The 13,739-nt window shown below is 42.5% G+C and overlaps 1 protein-coding gene across 1 annotated transcript in view; it reads right to left on the bottom strand.

The window, feature by feature from the left end:
- Nucleotides 1-13,739, bottom strand: part of MACF1 (microtubule actin crosslinking factor 1) — a 229,559-nt gene that overhangs the window by 21,128 nt on the left and 194,692 nt on the right. The window contains exons 71-87 of the mRNA XM_077753196.1: nucleotides 12,416-12,538; nucleotides 12,224-12,325; nucleotides 11,506-11,607; nucleotides 11,240-11,413; nucleotides 10,994-11,149; nucleotides 10,652-10,849; nucleotides 9,911-10,039; nucleotides 9,054-9,227; nucleotides 6,284-6,439; nucleotides 5,973-6,179; nucleotides 5,720-5,839; nucleotides 4,909-5,078; nucleotides 3,679-3,838; nucleotides 2,681-2,875; nucleotides 2,205-2,333; nucleotides 969-1,112; nucleotides 309-497 (exon numbers count right to left, since the gene is read on the bottom strand). Coding sequence (XP_077609322.1) covers nucleotides 309-497; nucleotides 969-1,112; nucleotides 2,205-2,333; nucleotides 2,681-2,875; nucleotides 3,679-3,838; nucleotides 4,909-5,078; nucleotides 5,720-5,839; nucleotides 5,973-6,179; nucleotides 6,284-6,439; nucleotides 9,054-9,227; nucleotides 9,911-10,039; nucleotides 10,652-10,849; nucleotides 10,994-11,149; nucleotides 11,240-11,413; nucleotides 11,506-11,607; nucleotides 12,224-12,325; nucleotides 12,416-12,538 — 2,628 coding nt within the window. The remainder of the gene's footprint in view (nucleotides 1-308; nucleotides 498-968; nucleotides 1,113-2,204; nucleotides 2,334-2,680; nucleotides 2,876-3,678; nucleotides 3,839-4,908; nucleotides 5,079-5,719; nucleotides 5,840-5,972; nucleotides 6,180-6,283; nucleotides 6,440-9,053; nucleotides 9,228-9,910; nucleotides 10,040-10,651; nucleotides 10,850-10,993; nucleotides 11,150-11,239; nucleotides 11,414-11,505; nucleotides 11,608-12,223; nucleotides 12,326-12,415; nucleotides 12,539-13,739) is intronic.

Genomic DNA, 13,739 nt, shown 5'->3' with positions numbered 1-13,739 from the left:
GCAAGGACATGGAGACATGGTCCTATAACCACAAGGACTCAGATTCTGCTGACTACTGAATTGGCCTGGGTGAGAACTTGCAACTAGGGCTGACACCTTGATTTTGGCCTGGTAAGGAGACCCAGCTAACCCAGGCCCAGACTCCTGCCCCACGGAAGCTGTGAGATAGTAAGTGTGTGCTGTTTTAAGCTGTTAAATCTGTGTGAATATGATAAGTAGCCATTTAAAAACAAATACACAGGACAAACGAAACAGGCTCCATGAGCAACACAGGAAACGCCCATGGCTGCACGACACAGTGACGATACCTGATGCTCGGCAATGAGGGCTTTAACTCGGTCAATGTTCTGAGGGATCGGCTCCTGGTCTCGCTGAATGAGGGTGGTCTCAGCCCATTGGATCCACGCCAGAAGTTCTTCCAAGAGCTCCGCGTTAGCCACCAGTTCTGACAGGGCTGTTTCAAGACGCTGCTGGTGCTGCTTAGCCCACGTCAGGACCTGAGGAGAGAAAGAAAATCCATCACCTCAGTCAAGTGCATCCTTTGCTTCCAAAGTCTTCCATCTGATCCTAACAATGACTTTTAGGGGCAAACAACACTCAAGCACTCCAGAGGCCTCATTCTTCCTCCAGTGACAGAGCTGGAATGAGCAATCAGTAGTCCCGGAAGCAAATCTAGTACGTATATCCTATTAAACGCAGGACTTCTTGGGAAGCAGAGAAAAATACCAAACCATGTCCACTGGAATTCATCCCTAAACACATCACTACACCAGCACTATTCTCTCAGACTGCTGCTCATTACCAAGAAAACTATCATGACTAAAATGCTAACTTAATTCTTACTGAGATATTCATGGTAGGTGAAAGATTCCTTATCTGGGGGTGGGTGGGGAAAGCTCAGTGGCATTTTCTCACTAGAAACCCATTTAACTGGCACGTGCAGTCTTCCTCTACAACCAGGAACCCACCTCCTCAAAGCGAGCTCGGATGATAGTGATCCAGTGCTTAATGGTAGTGATGCAATCAGGGTGGCACACTGCCAGGATGGCTTCTCCCATTGCTACCGCTGTGTTAACATCCACTCGCTTTTCTTCCACTTTCTTCATGAACTCCTTAAACAAAAAAGATTTGAAAACCTGAGGATCTACTCTAGCAGCACTGTTAGTTTACACTGTGAGGGGGAAAAGATTTCCATGCATTTTCCCCTCCTCTGTGTGTTAACACAGGCCTCTACAAGCCTGCATTTGGGGGTCTCTGGCACTTTCTTTCCAGCTCTGAAAGACATGAAAAGGTGAAGGGTTTACATAAGAATGACTTTCTCAGGGCTCCTGGGTGGCTCAGTGGTTAAGCATCTGACTCTTGATTTCAGCTCATGTCATGTTCTCACAATTTGTGAGATCGAGTCCTGCGTGGGGCTCTGCACTGACAGCGTGGAGCCTGCTTGGGATTCTCTCTCTGCCACCCCCTGGCTCGTGCTCGCTAGCATGTTTTCTCTCTCAAAATAAATAAATAAAAAGAACGACTTTCTCTGCTAAAGATGATAAAGTATAGGGACCCAGAGAGGTACCTCCTTTCCCAGACTGGGCATTACCCTCTTCCTATTCTTAGTTTTTTTTTTTTCTTTTTTAAATCCTGTTTTTATTTATTTCCATGCATATAAATAAAATAGTCTTGGACAAATGACAACCATAAAATGCTACAATATTTAAAAAATATCTGCAACAGAGTACCAAATTAAACAGATACAAATCCAAATATAAAGCCCAGATTAAAATCTCCTAGTTACTTTCCCACTTTATTAGGACAGACTCTGGCACCCAAGATTACATTATATTCTGGAGTTTCGTAAGAGCAGTGTCTGACACTGGTAATGTGAGTAAAGACAAATGAAGGTGTATGCAGGTGAGGAGTCCAGGGGGTGGTACATTTTTCTTTATATGATACCATGCTATTTTCACTTGTTTATAACCAATACACATTATTTTTGTAAAAAAAAAAAAAAGTGAATGATCTTTAAGGAGTCAAAAACCCCACTAGCTCTTTTCTTTTCATTGCTGCCAAACCAATAAACTAGGCCCATTCTGTTTCCAGTCCTTTGCTCATGAGTTTGGAAATTCCCAAACAAAAGCTACTTTCCTTTAGTGGTGGGCAGCCCTCTCACCCTGGTGCATGGCATGGGTCACAGAACCTTGGGGCTGGATTACCTTATGGGTGTCAATGAGAGACTGAAGGGCCTCCGTGTCATCGGGAAGTGCTCCCCGAAAGCGAAGTGTTTGCTCTGCTTCAGAAAGCCACTCCAACAGCATGTGGACTGTGTCCCGAAACTCCTCCGCCTGAAATAACCAAGCACAGCAGATCGAGCCTCTCTGCAGCCAAGGTGGTCCCAGACACTGGGGTAATGCCAGGCAAATGGCTGGGGCTGAATGCCTTAGTGTGAGTAGGCACTGATGGCCCTATCAAGGCCCCACAAAGGTCATCTTTCATTTGCAAATCTTTAAAAACCAACCAAATTCTTTTTTTTCTCTAGTACACGTAAGTGAACATTAAAATCTTGTAGAACATTCTAAAGATCAATGTTTAGCTTTACGTCAGAGGCTGGGTGGAGTTGATCCTGATAAAGAAACGAGAATGAATTTGCTCAGATGCTCCCCCTTGGGTTGTCCCCAAAAAAGTCTCTAACCTGTTTTAAGGCCTGCTCCAGTCGGGTTTGTTTGGAGACGGAGAGCTTACACACAGTGTCCCAGCGAGTGCTCAGTTCCTGGAGCTGCCCTTTCACCCACGTGGTGTCATCGCGGCTATTCTCAATCAGCTCTCGGCCTGACCGCTTCAGTACCTGAACGGTTCCTGTTCGCTTTCCCAGTTCCTTCTGGAAAACCTAGAAAAGAAAAACAGAAGAATTAGTGCTGAGAACTGAACCCTAAGAAGCCAAACCACAGACAAAAGGAATCATTCAGTTCAGCTGTCCTTGGTAGGTTCCAGTTGTGTGTCTTTTATGCAGAGGGAGGCCAGACAATGTGTAACAAAGAACCACCAGAAGAGGTGGCTCTCAAGATGAGTGGCGTGGCTCTGGGTAAGCTGTTTAGCTGTAGTCCCAGTTTCCTAACTTATAAAACAGGAGTAATGTTACAGCAAGATTTCCAGAGTGGGAGTTAAGTAAGAACACATTCTGCCATGTGCATAAGAGTTTGATGTACTTTTGAGTAAAGGTGAATGCTTTGTGCTAAAACAAGAGGACATAGTGGAGGTCAACGCGACAGGTGTAGGTTATACTAAATACTGCTGTGCATGGTGTTGAGCTAGTGAGTAGTGAGGGTCAAGAGGAGCTCAGAAAAGAACTCATTTTTGTTTCAGGAGTCAGTGGACATGGGTATCTTGAGAGGCTCCTGAATTTAAATTCATTGTGTGACTCAACTGAGAGGTACAAACAGGAAGGGAGGGAACCCCAAGACGAATTATACACATTGCCAAATCTGAATCAAAGCAATTTTGGGGAATCCTTTGTGACGGATGCAGAATCCCAGCAATACACATGGAGCGAGCAGCGCTCTCTCTGACAAGCAGAAACACAGGCTCTTCCAGACTTCTTCTCTCCCCTGGGTGGTGAGCCTGAGCGGGAGGCCTATTGAGGCAGAGGACCCGAGGGCTCCGCCCCCATGTAGCGTAGCTCCCGCCGCTCACCTTATGGGCATCCATGAGGTTCATGACCAGGTCGAGGTCCCCGTGCACTGGCTGGTCCTCGGCCAGCTGCGGCTCCACCTTGTACAGCCAGTCGACCAAGGCCTGCAGAGCGTCCATGAACTGACCCGAAAACAGCAGGGCCTCCTCCAACTTGTGCTGCCTGAGAAAAGCACACAAACCTCACTGTTTCAGGGATCCCTTTACTCTGACTGCTGAAGGAAACATTGCTTGCACTCTACCAGGAGAGGGCCCTCCACGCGGGGCTGGTTCGAAACAGATAAAAAGTGACTAAGGGATATGCCTAGACATTTTGAATCAAACTGCTCTCTAGAATGGATTAAGTGTAGTACAGGAGACCAGTGCAGATGCCCGTCTGGCAACTTAAGAGTCCAACGGTTATACACATGGATACACCCCAGTGCCCTAAGTTCTGTGCTAATCACCTTATACCACTCAGCTGGAGGAGAACGGTTTCAGTCATGGTCTGAGTCAGGAGCTGTTGTGACCCTGGGCTTTCTCTTTACCTCTCTGAACCTCAGTCACCTCATCCAAAAAATTGTGAAGCACAAGTAATATAAAGATATCCTAATACTTAGCATAGCATGGTGGGCACACAGAGATAGGAGTACAGCTTATGGAACCAAACTCAAAAGCTTCAAATCCCAGCTCTTCTGCTTAGTATCTGAGTGACCCTGGGGGAGTTAAAAAAAAAAAAACAAAACAAAAAACCCAACAACCCTCTTTATGATTATTTCCACATGTGTAAAATGGGACTAACAAGAGTCCCCCTCAGTGGTTGATAGGCGGATTAAGTGATTAGTAGCCTCTGTTTGGCACACACTCCTTAGTGACCGCCCAATCAAGGGCAGGTATTACAATGGTTACATGAGGTGCTATGTGCAGAGACTTTGCTCAGTGCCTGACAGAGAACTCACTGACACAACTGTCAATGTCACAACCGGGTCGCTGACAGAGAAGTGTGGTTACTAATCTTCTGCTATTAACTTAAGTTATGGGCCTCTCGCCAATATAGTAAGGTTGAAGCTTCAAATGAGGATTTTCATACATTTTACTCAACTTTCGTCACAACTTGCACTGAATCAACTAGAGATATCAAGATGCTACAAAACCTATTACTGATACAATTGGCTTTATTGCCATTTTATGGAATCCAGTAACAGTCTGTTAGTTTCGGGATGATATATAGACCCACAAAGCGAATATTCATACCTCTCCACAGACTTGCCACAAACAGTATCCCATTTGTCTCTGACTTCTCCCAGTAAATTGTCAAGTTTTTGAGTGTCATCAGGAAGCAAAGTCTTTTCTTTCAGGGCTCTGCCAGTTCGAATTGTGGTATCATACACAGGCTGTTTGCCACCAAGAGTTTTCTGAAATTCCTGTTTCCAAAGAGAACAGAAAGAGCTCACGCCAAGAGTCATATGACGTCTTGATTTGGAACAAAGAGAAATTTTCAGTATTCAGGTTGGTAATGAAATAAGAGTATGGATGTCACTACTTCTTGAGCTAATAACAGCTTATTCTCAAGAAATTTAGAAATTTTGGGGGTGCCTGGGTGGCCTAGTTGGTTAAGCATCCCACTCTTGATTTTCGCTCAGGTTGTAATCGCATGATTCATGAGATGGAGCCCTACATTGGGCTCTGTGCTGACAGTACAGAGCCTGCTTGGGATTCTGTCTCCCTCGCTCTCTGCCTGTACCCTGGTCACTCTCTCTCTCAAAATAAATAAACTTTAAAAAAAAAAAAAAGGAAAAAAAAATTTATAAATTTTTGTTTATACCACATATAGCAGTGCACGACAATTTCTAAAAGCCTGATGTTTTAACTGGGTACTCCCACAATTGCTTTGTTCGAACGGTTATTTAAATGAGTGATTTTTATGGTTAGACACTGTGTAGATATAAAACAGCTGGCTTCATCATCTTGAATTTTCAACATTTACCGATTTTTTTACTAGCTCTGACTCCCATTTTAGCAGTGCATACCAAGGCTAGGACCTAAGAACCATGAACTGCTTTACCTTATGCTTAGAAAGCTGGAGTTTAATTTTGTCCGGGTCATTGGATATCTCCAGCTCTGAGTCCAGGTGACTCTCTGCATCTTCTAGCCAATCAATCAGTTTTTTCCAAGCTTCATGGAACTGCAATTATACAAAAAGTAAGTTACAACAGGAATGAATATTCAAGCTACACTTTCACGTAAATCATTCCAGAGGCTGTATGCATGCAGCCCAACATTGTTCAGGAAATTGGTAGCTTTCTTTCCTAACTTACTTGTTTTGCCCTCTTCCTGGCATCATCCAGTGATCTCCCTCTTTCAATAGACCGCTGGACAACCTTCTCCCATCGAGACTGGACACTGACCAGCAAGTTCTTGATCAGAACAACATCCTGTTTTTGGCTAAGGAATTTTAACTGATTCCCAGTTTGATCCAGTTCAATGATCTGGTCTCGATGAGCATTGACCTCATTAGCAAACACCTGAGGGGAAAATATTGCTCTTTTTAAACTGAAGATAAGATACAGGAGCTTCTCTTTCAGCTAGTCCTCTCAAAAGGCAGGCGACATTGTAACTTCACAGTTACCTTGTGTTCCTCTATCTGGGAGAGGACAGTGTTCAGAATCAGGCTGGGAGGAGAGGCAATGTTGAGATTCTGCTCCGCTAGAGTGAGCCAGTTGATGAACTCTTGCAGGGAATTCTGGAATTCTGTTGCCAGGTTGAGGGCCTCTTCCAGCTTTGACTGAATTTTAATTAAAACACACAAAAAGTGCCAAATTCAGGAATTGTAGCTTCCAGGACAAAGGCACGAATTGTACACCAAGTGAAATGACCTCTAAAAAGGAAGCCTCACTTAACCTCCAAACATGCCTTGTTTGCAAAGAAGGGGGCAATTTAATGTTAGTGTCTGAAACCAAAACAACCTTGTATAAAAAGGAAATAGCGCATGGGGCGCCTGGGTGGCTTAGTCGGTTAAGCGTCCGACTTTCGCTTAGGTCATGATCTCGCGGTTCGTGGGTTCGAGCCCCGCGTCGGGCCCTGTGCTGACTGCCAGCTCAGAGCTTGGAGCCTGTTTCAGTCTGTGACTCCCTCTCTCTCTGACCCTCCCCTGCTCACGCTGTCTCTCTCTCTCTCTTCTAAAAATAAATAAAAACATTAAAAAAAAATTAAAAAAAGAAAGAAATAGCGCAATTTGCAGCAAAGTTGCCTTCTCTGCCATTCCCCACTTCCTGGGACATTAAACAACAGGGATAGGGCTATTCAGGAAGTAAGGGAACAGATCCTTCAGTGGTGACAGCTTCAGGGTCTGTAACTTGTTCTGGGCAAAGCCTCACTTCCCCTTAATGTACTTTTTGTGGTGTAAAAACAACTGAATGAAAAGCATTTTACTGTAAAGGTGATGCTCGCTGCAGTGCTCTGCTTAAATACATTTTCAGAAAATACGGCACCTGAAAATGTGAGGCTGAAGATCATTTTTTATTTTTATTTCTTAAGTAAGCTCTAGGCCCAACATGGGGCTTTGAACTCATGACCCTGAGATCAAGTGTTCTATCAACTGAGCCAGCCAGGTGCCCCTGAAGCTCATTTATAAGCTACAAGTAGAAAGGGTAAAAAACAAAAACAAAACAGAAAAAACAATGCCGTAATATTCTAAGCAAAAATCTCACAACACTTGACACAAATTTTTAAGACATTTTGCTCTAAATCAGAATGGCAAAAACAATGGCTCACTCAGGGCATGTCCACTGCCCAAGAATGCACCCCAATTCCAGAGTCTATGAGCTCTAGCCTCGGAGAAGCTCTACCCACAACACTTAGGTGATGGCCTCCACCTCTGGTCCATCTAGCAGGCAGGCATAGAATGATGACAGGTTGTTAAAAATGAGTATATCTAAGACAGTCATAGAAAGAAACCCAAGATGTACACTATAAATGTTATTGTTAACTGAGTTCTACTGTGTAGGTTTTTATTTTTCTCTGTATTTTCAAGCTACTTTTGTAACACAGAAAAACACTATAATCAATGTTACAACAACATACAGACCCAATCCAAACAAATCAAGAGAAAAAATAAAATCTACCTTAAATTTACTATAGAAATGCCTAGAAATTAATATATTGCACGTTCCTAAATAATAGGAAATCTTTCTACATCATTTTATCTATATGTTCCTTAATATAGCACCATACACATTTAATAAAGGATCTTAGTGATACTGGAACGTAAAGTTCTTGCAAAATCAGAACTAGCCATCCCTGACACCAAGCCCTTGTTTGACCAGTTCCACCAATGGTGGGTAAGTTATTTCTTAAGGCAATGTGCTCCACTGATGGGAAAACCTAGAAATTTCTTGATTATGAGCCAGAATCTGCCTCGGTTTCTTTAACTAGTCTTAGTTCTGCATTCTGCAGGAATTATAGATGATAATCCGTCCAAGACTTAGAACATGGCCCCACACTCAGCTACTCTGGTCATGCTTCCTATCAGACCCCACACTAAAAGATTTCTACAAAATTAGTGGTACTCTCAAAATATCTATTTATAGGTGCGAATAGTTCTTTTATTTCTGCCCACTAAATTTCACAATGATAGGGTTCATGCCTTTGCTTGTACTATATACCTAACATAGTGCCTGGTATATCCATGCTTAATAACTGTTGAATGGATGTGGCCAACAGATTTGAACACATATTTTACATTAAATCTGCCCAGTACAGAAACTCTATGCTGAGTAATACTCTGAAATTTGGTACGCATAAAAAATGATGTTGTGAAGCCTTGATCCCTGATCACTGTTCTTTTGAAAAGAATTTGATTTCTGAGGAAGAGTGAGAAGAGGTCACATAATTTATTCCTCTCCTGATTTTTTTAGTAAAACTCTTTGCACACTGCATTTATACTAGAGTCCAAACTTCTGAGAATATTAGCCCAACTCCCTGCATGTTCTGTTCCCCTCCTCCCAATCCTGAGCCAGCGACTCCAACATGACCTTGTTTTTCAGTAGAAACACAGATCAGTGATTACTCTGAGTTATAAGTCCATCACTCAGCAATAACAGCTACTAATGTCTTAAATGGTAAAGGCAAAAAAAGCAATGAATGATAAAAGCAAATATTGGCAGAAACTAGTACCATCAGTGCAACTTGACATGGATGCAGAACAGAAATTTAACATCAGAAAAGACAGCTTGATTAGCACAAAATGATTAGATCAAAAACGATAACCAGTTCTGCGACTTCTGGTACTATTCAATGGTCTCCGAAAAACCTTCACAGAAACTAGATGGTATTTATACACAACTGCTAAGCAAACCACTCAAGCCCAATAATCACACACTTGTATTTTGTGGTGATACCTTTCTTTCTTCCATCTTACTGCTGACTACATGCCACTTCTGTTCCAAGAGAGCTACACTCTGTTCTGTCTTTGAGCCAGACCCAGAATCATCGCGGCTTAGAAGCATGAGCCTGCCCTTGTCAAGCAGTTGATTATAAGTCTCTTCCTTGGCTTTGAGCTGGGAATAGAGTTCCTACAAAAAAAAAAAAAAGTCAAGAAAGGGATTTGTAAAGCCAATTCCCTGAAAGCCACCCACACACAGATTCATAAGCACAGTTGGAAAAGTCCAGGAAGGTCTCACCTTGATTAAAACCCTTTCTTTTGGATTCAGTTCAACTCTTGAGCAATGAATCCTACAATTCTTTGTTAAAATTAAAATAATTTTGTTATCAAGAGGATTTCTTTAAGGACCAGAGATCACAAAAATAGACCCCAATAATTTATTTCTCCTTTACCTGAAACATTTGCCTAGAAATTATGTTGCCTTTTTTTCTCAGCCCCTTTCTTAAAATACTGTCACAGTATCAACTGATTTCTTGAAGTCCCTCCAAACACTTTTTTCTTAGACACATCAGTGTTAACGTATTTGTCTTCTTGATGCTCTCACCTTCAAGTCAATTGTCTTATGCCAACCGAGTGACCAACTCAAAATTTACCAGCTCACCAATGTATTTCCAGGCAAACTTCCCTGTCACCACTGCTGCCTATAGCAGGGCCTCTTAAAAGCCCACGTAAAAAGAAGCAATCTTTAAGGTCATACCATATTGTTGGTAAAAATGCGCTGCTTTGTGGACACCCAGATACATACAGGTCTGTGAATTCAGAAAGGAGCTGCTGAGTAGGGGATCATGCTCAACTTCAAGAAGCCTCCATTACCATATGTGTATCAAGCTGTTCCCTTGCAGTTTCAGGAAGTCCTCCTGTGGGCTTAGATGCGGAGAGTTGGGTCTCCATTCTAGTCAGTTCCAAGAGGAAATCTTCAATTTCACTGTGGAAACCCTGGGCCTTTGAGAAAAGACACATCAGTAAGGTCAGCGATCAATTCTCAGCTTCAAAAGTAAGACTTCCTAAAAGTCTATCCCAGGAAGGATAGGAACCTATCCTGAGAGGGAAATTCTGGACTGCTCACAGGGTTGGTCTGTTGCTAGGTTAGCCCGGGGCCAATATAGTTATTTATTTTTACAATCTAGCAGAATCCTTTGGACTTCACTGTAATATATGATAGATGTTTGATATAACCTAATAAATCAATTAACAGACTGAGGTACTATACTGAACATGGACAAGGGGTGATCCTCACTTGATCTAAGACATAACTGAATCTGTGAGCAAGGTTTGTTATGGCAAAGATCTACTAACTTTGAATAGTATATAGAGGCTAGGCTACAAACAAATCTGGAAAAAAAAAAAAAAATCACTCAATCAAAAGCTATTCTTTACAGGCAAGTTCCAGCACAGAATTAACCTTCCTCTTAAGACACAGAGCGGGGGCTGGGGTGAAGGGAAGGGGGGTGGTGGGACGTTTTCCAGATTGTTTTCCTTTTGCTGACTCACATAGGCTTTCTTCCGAACGTTATGTGCACAGCTCCACCTCCCTAACCTGGACAACACGTGTACCTGTTGCAATGTCAACTGAAGCTGCTGCTCTCTCTCCTCTGTTTTCTGTAACACTGACTCCCAGCACTGGTTCATAGTTTCCAAACGGCTCCTTAGGCTGCTAGCATCATCTCCAGCACTAGATTCAAGAAGCTCATTGCCAGCTTTGTTGACTGTTTCCACTGTGGCTTGATGGGCCAAAACATCATTTTTTAGAACCTAAAAGATGTTGAACAACATAACTTAGCTCCACAGATATCATCAGGCCTGGTTCCCAATGGTACACCACAAGATCCAGAGGCTTCTGGTGACAATATAGGTCTCAAGGCAACAGGCTTAGAGACGAAAACTGAGGGCGCTTACATGGTGCTTTGCGAGCTCAACTTCAATGACTTTTGGGTCTCCGCTTACTGGTCTCTGAGCATCCAACAACTCCTCTGTGTGAGTCAGCCAACTCATCAGTTCCTCTAAGGCATGCTGGAACTGGCCAAGGGCCAGGAGAGCACCTTCTAGTTTATGCTATCAGAAAAAGACATGAGGGGAACGTTTGTCAGGATATTAGAACAAAGGAACTAGTTGTCCACTGATGCGTTCTGCCATCTGCCTCACCTGTCTGTGGGCAATTTTTTCACCCAGGTTCTCCCAGAGGTGTTTGAGTTCTGTCAATGGTTCTCGGATAATGTCTCTGTCCGTCTCATCAGTAGCTTTCTTTAACATCAGCTCACCCTGGTGATTGAGCTTCTCCATCTCAATTTGCTGTTGGTAAACTTCCACTTTGAACTCCTACCAAAGACATACTTAATGTTAGTATCAAACCAAGCCTTTAAAAACAAAAAGGAAGCAACTCTTCTTCAAAAGCCATCCCATTTACAAACCTTCATTTCATTTAACTGATCTTTAACAGTGTTGAGGTCAGTGCCGACAGGGGGCATGGTGCAGAGCTTAATCACAGTGTTATCTAGCCAGTCAAACATGGCCTAAAATAGAAACACAAACAGTGAAAAAAGAACACAAGGAGTTGGGAGAGAATTAGCATTATTGCTGCTGACATAAGCAGACAAAAATTGAAGTACCTTGTGCTGTCTGTGTTTGCAGGTGGGGGGGCACAAAGGTATGGGATAATGATCTTTATTCCAGCAATATGAGGATTTAAGAACAGAGCCAGTATTATTAGGATAACGTCCAAAATAAACTACACTCTGGAAAAACTAAATATGAATGGCAGTTAGTATTTGTCACGGCCACCTAGCAAGTTCAGGATGTGGTGAACCTATGATGCCAAGCCATGCTTCAAGGTAACCTTGAACTGGAACCTTCTGGCAAGCAATGACTTGCACAGTAAGGCCTGCTTCACTATATAGCCACCCTGAGGACTAATATGGTGATGAAGAACACGGCAAGAAGAGTAGAAATCTGGAGGTCAGTACTTTTTTCACTAGGAGTGGAAAACTTCGGCTGGAAATACCAAAGCAGTACTGTCTTAGTTTTCAGAATGCTCCAGTCCTATAAAGGTGATCCCCTCAGATGCCAGATCCGAACTATGACAAAGACCATGGGTCTTACTTCTGTGGTGGCCACCGGGCGGCCTCTCACCTGCAGAGTGTCCTGGTACTGCACGGCAGCTTGCATGGCGTCCTCGAGCTTTTCTAGTCTCTCTTTCCAGGTTTTGTTTAAGTTCTCCCATGCGTTATTCAGCTGGGGGAAAAGGAGACTCTGTAATTAAGATCACTCTTCCATGTGAGTCCACTAATGTTTCACCTGAATTCCTTATCCACTTTTCCATACCTCATCAATGCTCTTCTTCACTTCCGGCTTCTCGGTTTCTCCACAGGCAAAAATTAAATCTGCTCCAAGGATTCGAATAAACTCCAATTCCTCATGCAGACCATCTGTCTCTTCCTTAATAGTCTACATGTAAATGAACAGAACATAAGCCAAAACAGAAAGCAGAACAGAACTTCCCAAACTTTGCAAATGTAATTTATACTCCCATCAACAGCAGATGTTGAACAGAACTGTCAATTTCACAGAAGCCTTTCAATGTCCTTAATATGCCACTTATATAAACAGTGAAACTTCAGACTCAGTTTCTCTTTTTCTCCTTCACACAGTATGTATATATGAAATATATTTATGTATAACAATATATAAAAAATAGTCTGGGAAAGGTCTAATGAGCTTTATTTTTTAAATTATTTTTTAATGAGCTTTGGTAATTTACCAAAGGCTTATTCTTCGAGCTGCCAAAGAGTTTGTTTGTTTGTTTGTTTTTGAGAGAGAATGTGCTTGAGTGAAAGGAGGAGAGGGCAAGAGAAAATCCCATGAGGTTCAGAGAGAGGGAAAGAGACTACCGAGCCTGGAGACGGGCTTGAGCTCATCCGACATGGGGCCTGAACTCACAAACCTTGAGATCATGACATGAGCTCAAGTCGGATGATCATGACATGAGCTGAAGTCAGATGCTCAACTGACTGACCCATCCAGGCGCCCCCACCAAGGAGATTATAATCTACAGCCTGAAGTCTCTCATGGGGAAGTATATCAACAAAGCTAAAATAATATGGTACAAGTCACCAACTTTAGAGCCGAGGGACTAACAAAATAGAAATGCTAGGCGGTATAATCTTGGAGAAAGTCAGTTCTGTGCCAGATCCTAAACACTGGTTCATGCACTGGCAATAAGAGTGGCAAGGAGGGGGGAGAATGGCAGAAATAAAAGCAAGACAAAATATCAAGACAGGCAGGACTTACTTTAACGAGACAAAATGAGATGAAAAATGCCCTGTGCAAAAACTAGGCACTCCAAAAAACTAAAAAAAGGTAGGTCAAAGTAACAATTGTTATCTCTGGATGATGAATCCAGAATTTATTTTCGATTTCCTATCTGCTATTTTTCTACATTAAAGAAATTTACTTGAAAAAAGAAATTTACCTGAGAAATAACACACACTACAGAGAGGACTAAAATCAGAAAGTACATTCTACTAATTTGAATTAAGCTTAAAATTGACAAAAGGATTACTTTTGAGTGATGGAACTAACCTATATCATAATCACAGAGGTTGTAGGAGAATATCCAAGTGGCAAAACTTGTGTGTGTGTGTGTGTG

The sequence above is a fragment of the Crocuta crocuta genome, unplaced genomic scaffold (assembly GCF_008692635.1).
Source record: "Crocuta crocuta isolate KB4526 unplaced genomic scaffold, BGI_CrCroc_1.0 scaffold303, whole genome shotgun sequence".
Classification (NCBI taxonomy): Eukaryota; Metazoa; Chordata; class Mammalia; order Carnivora; family Hyaenidae; genus Crocuta; species Crocuta crocuta.
Note: the sequence above shows the minus strand (reverse complement) of the source record. Positions and strands in the feature narration are given on the sequence as shown.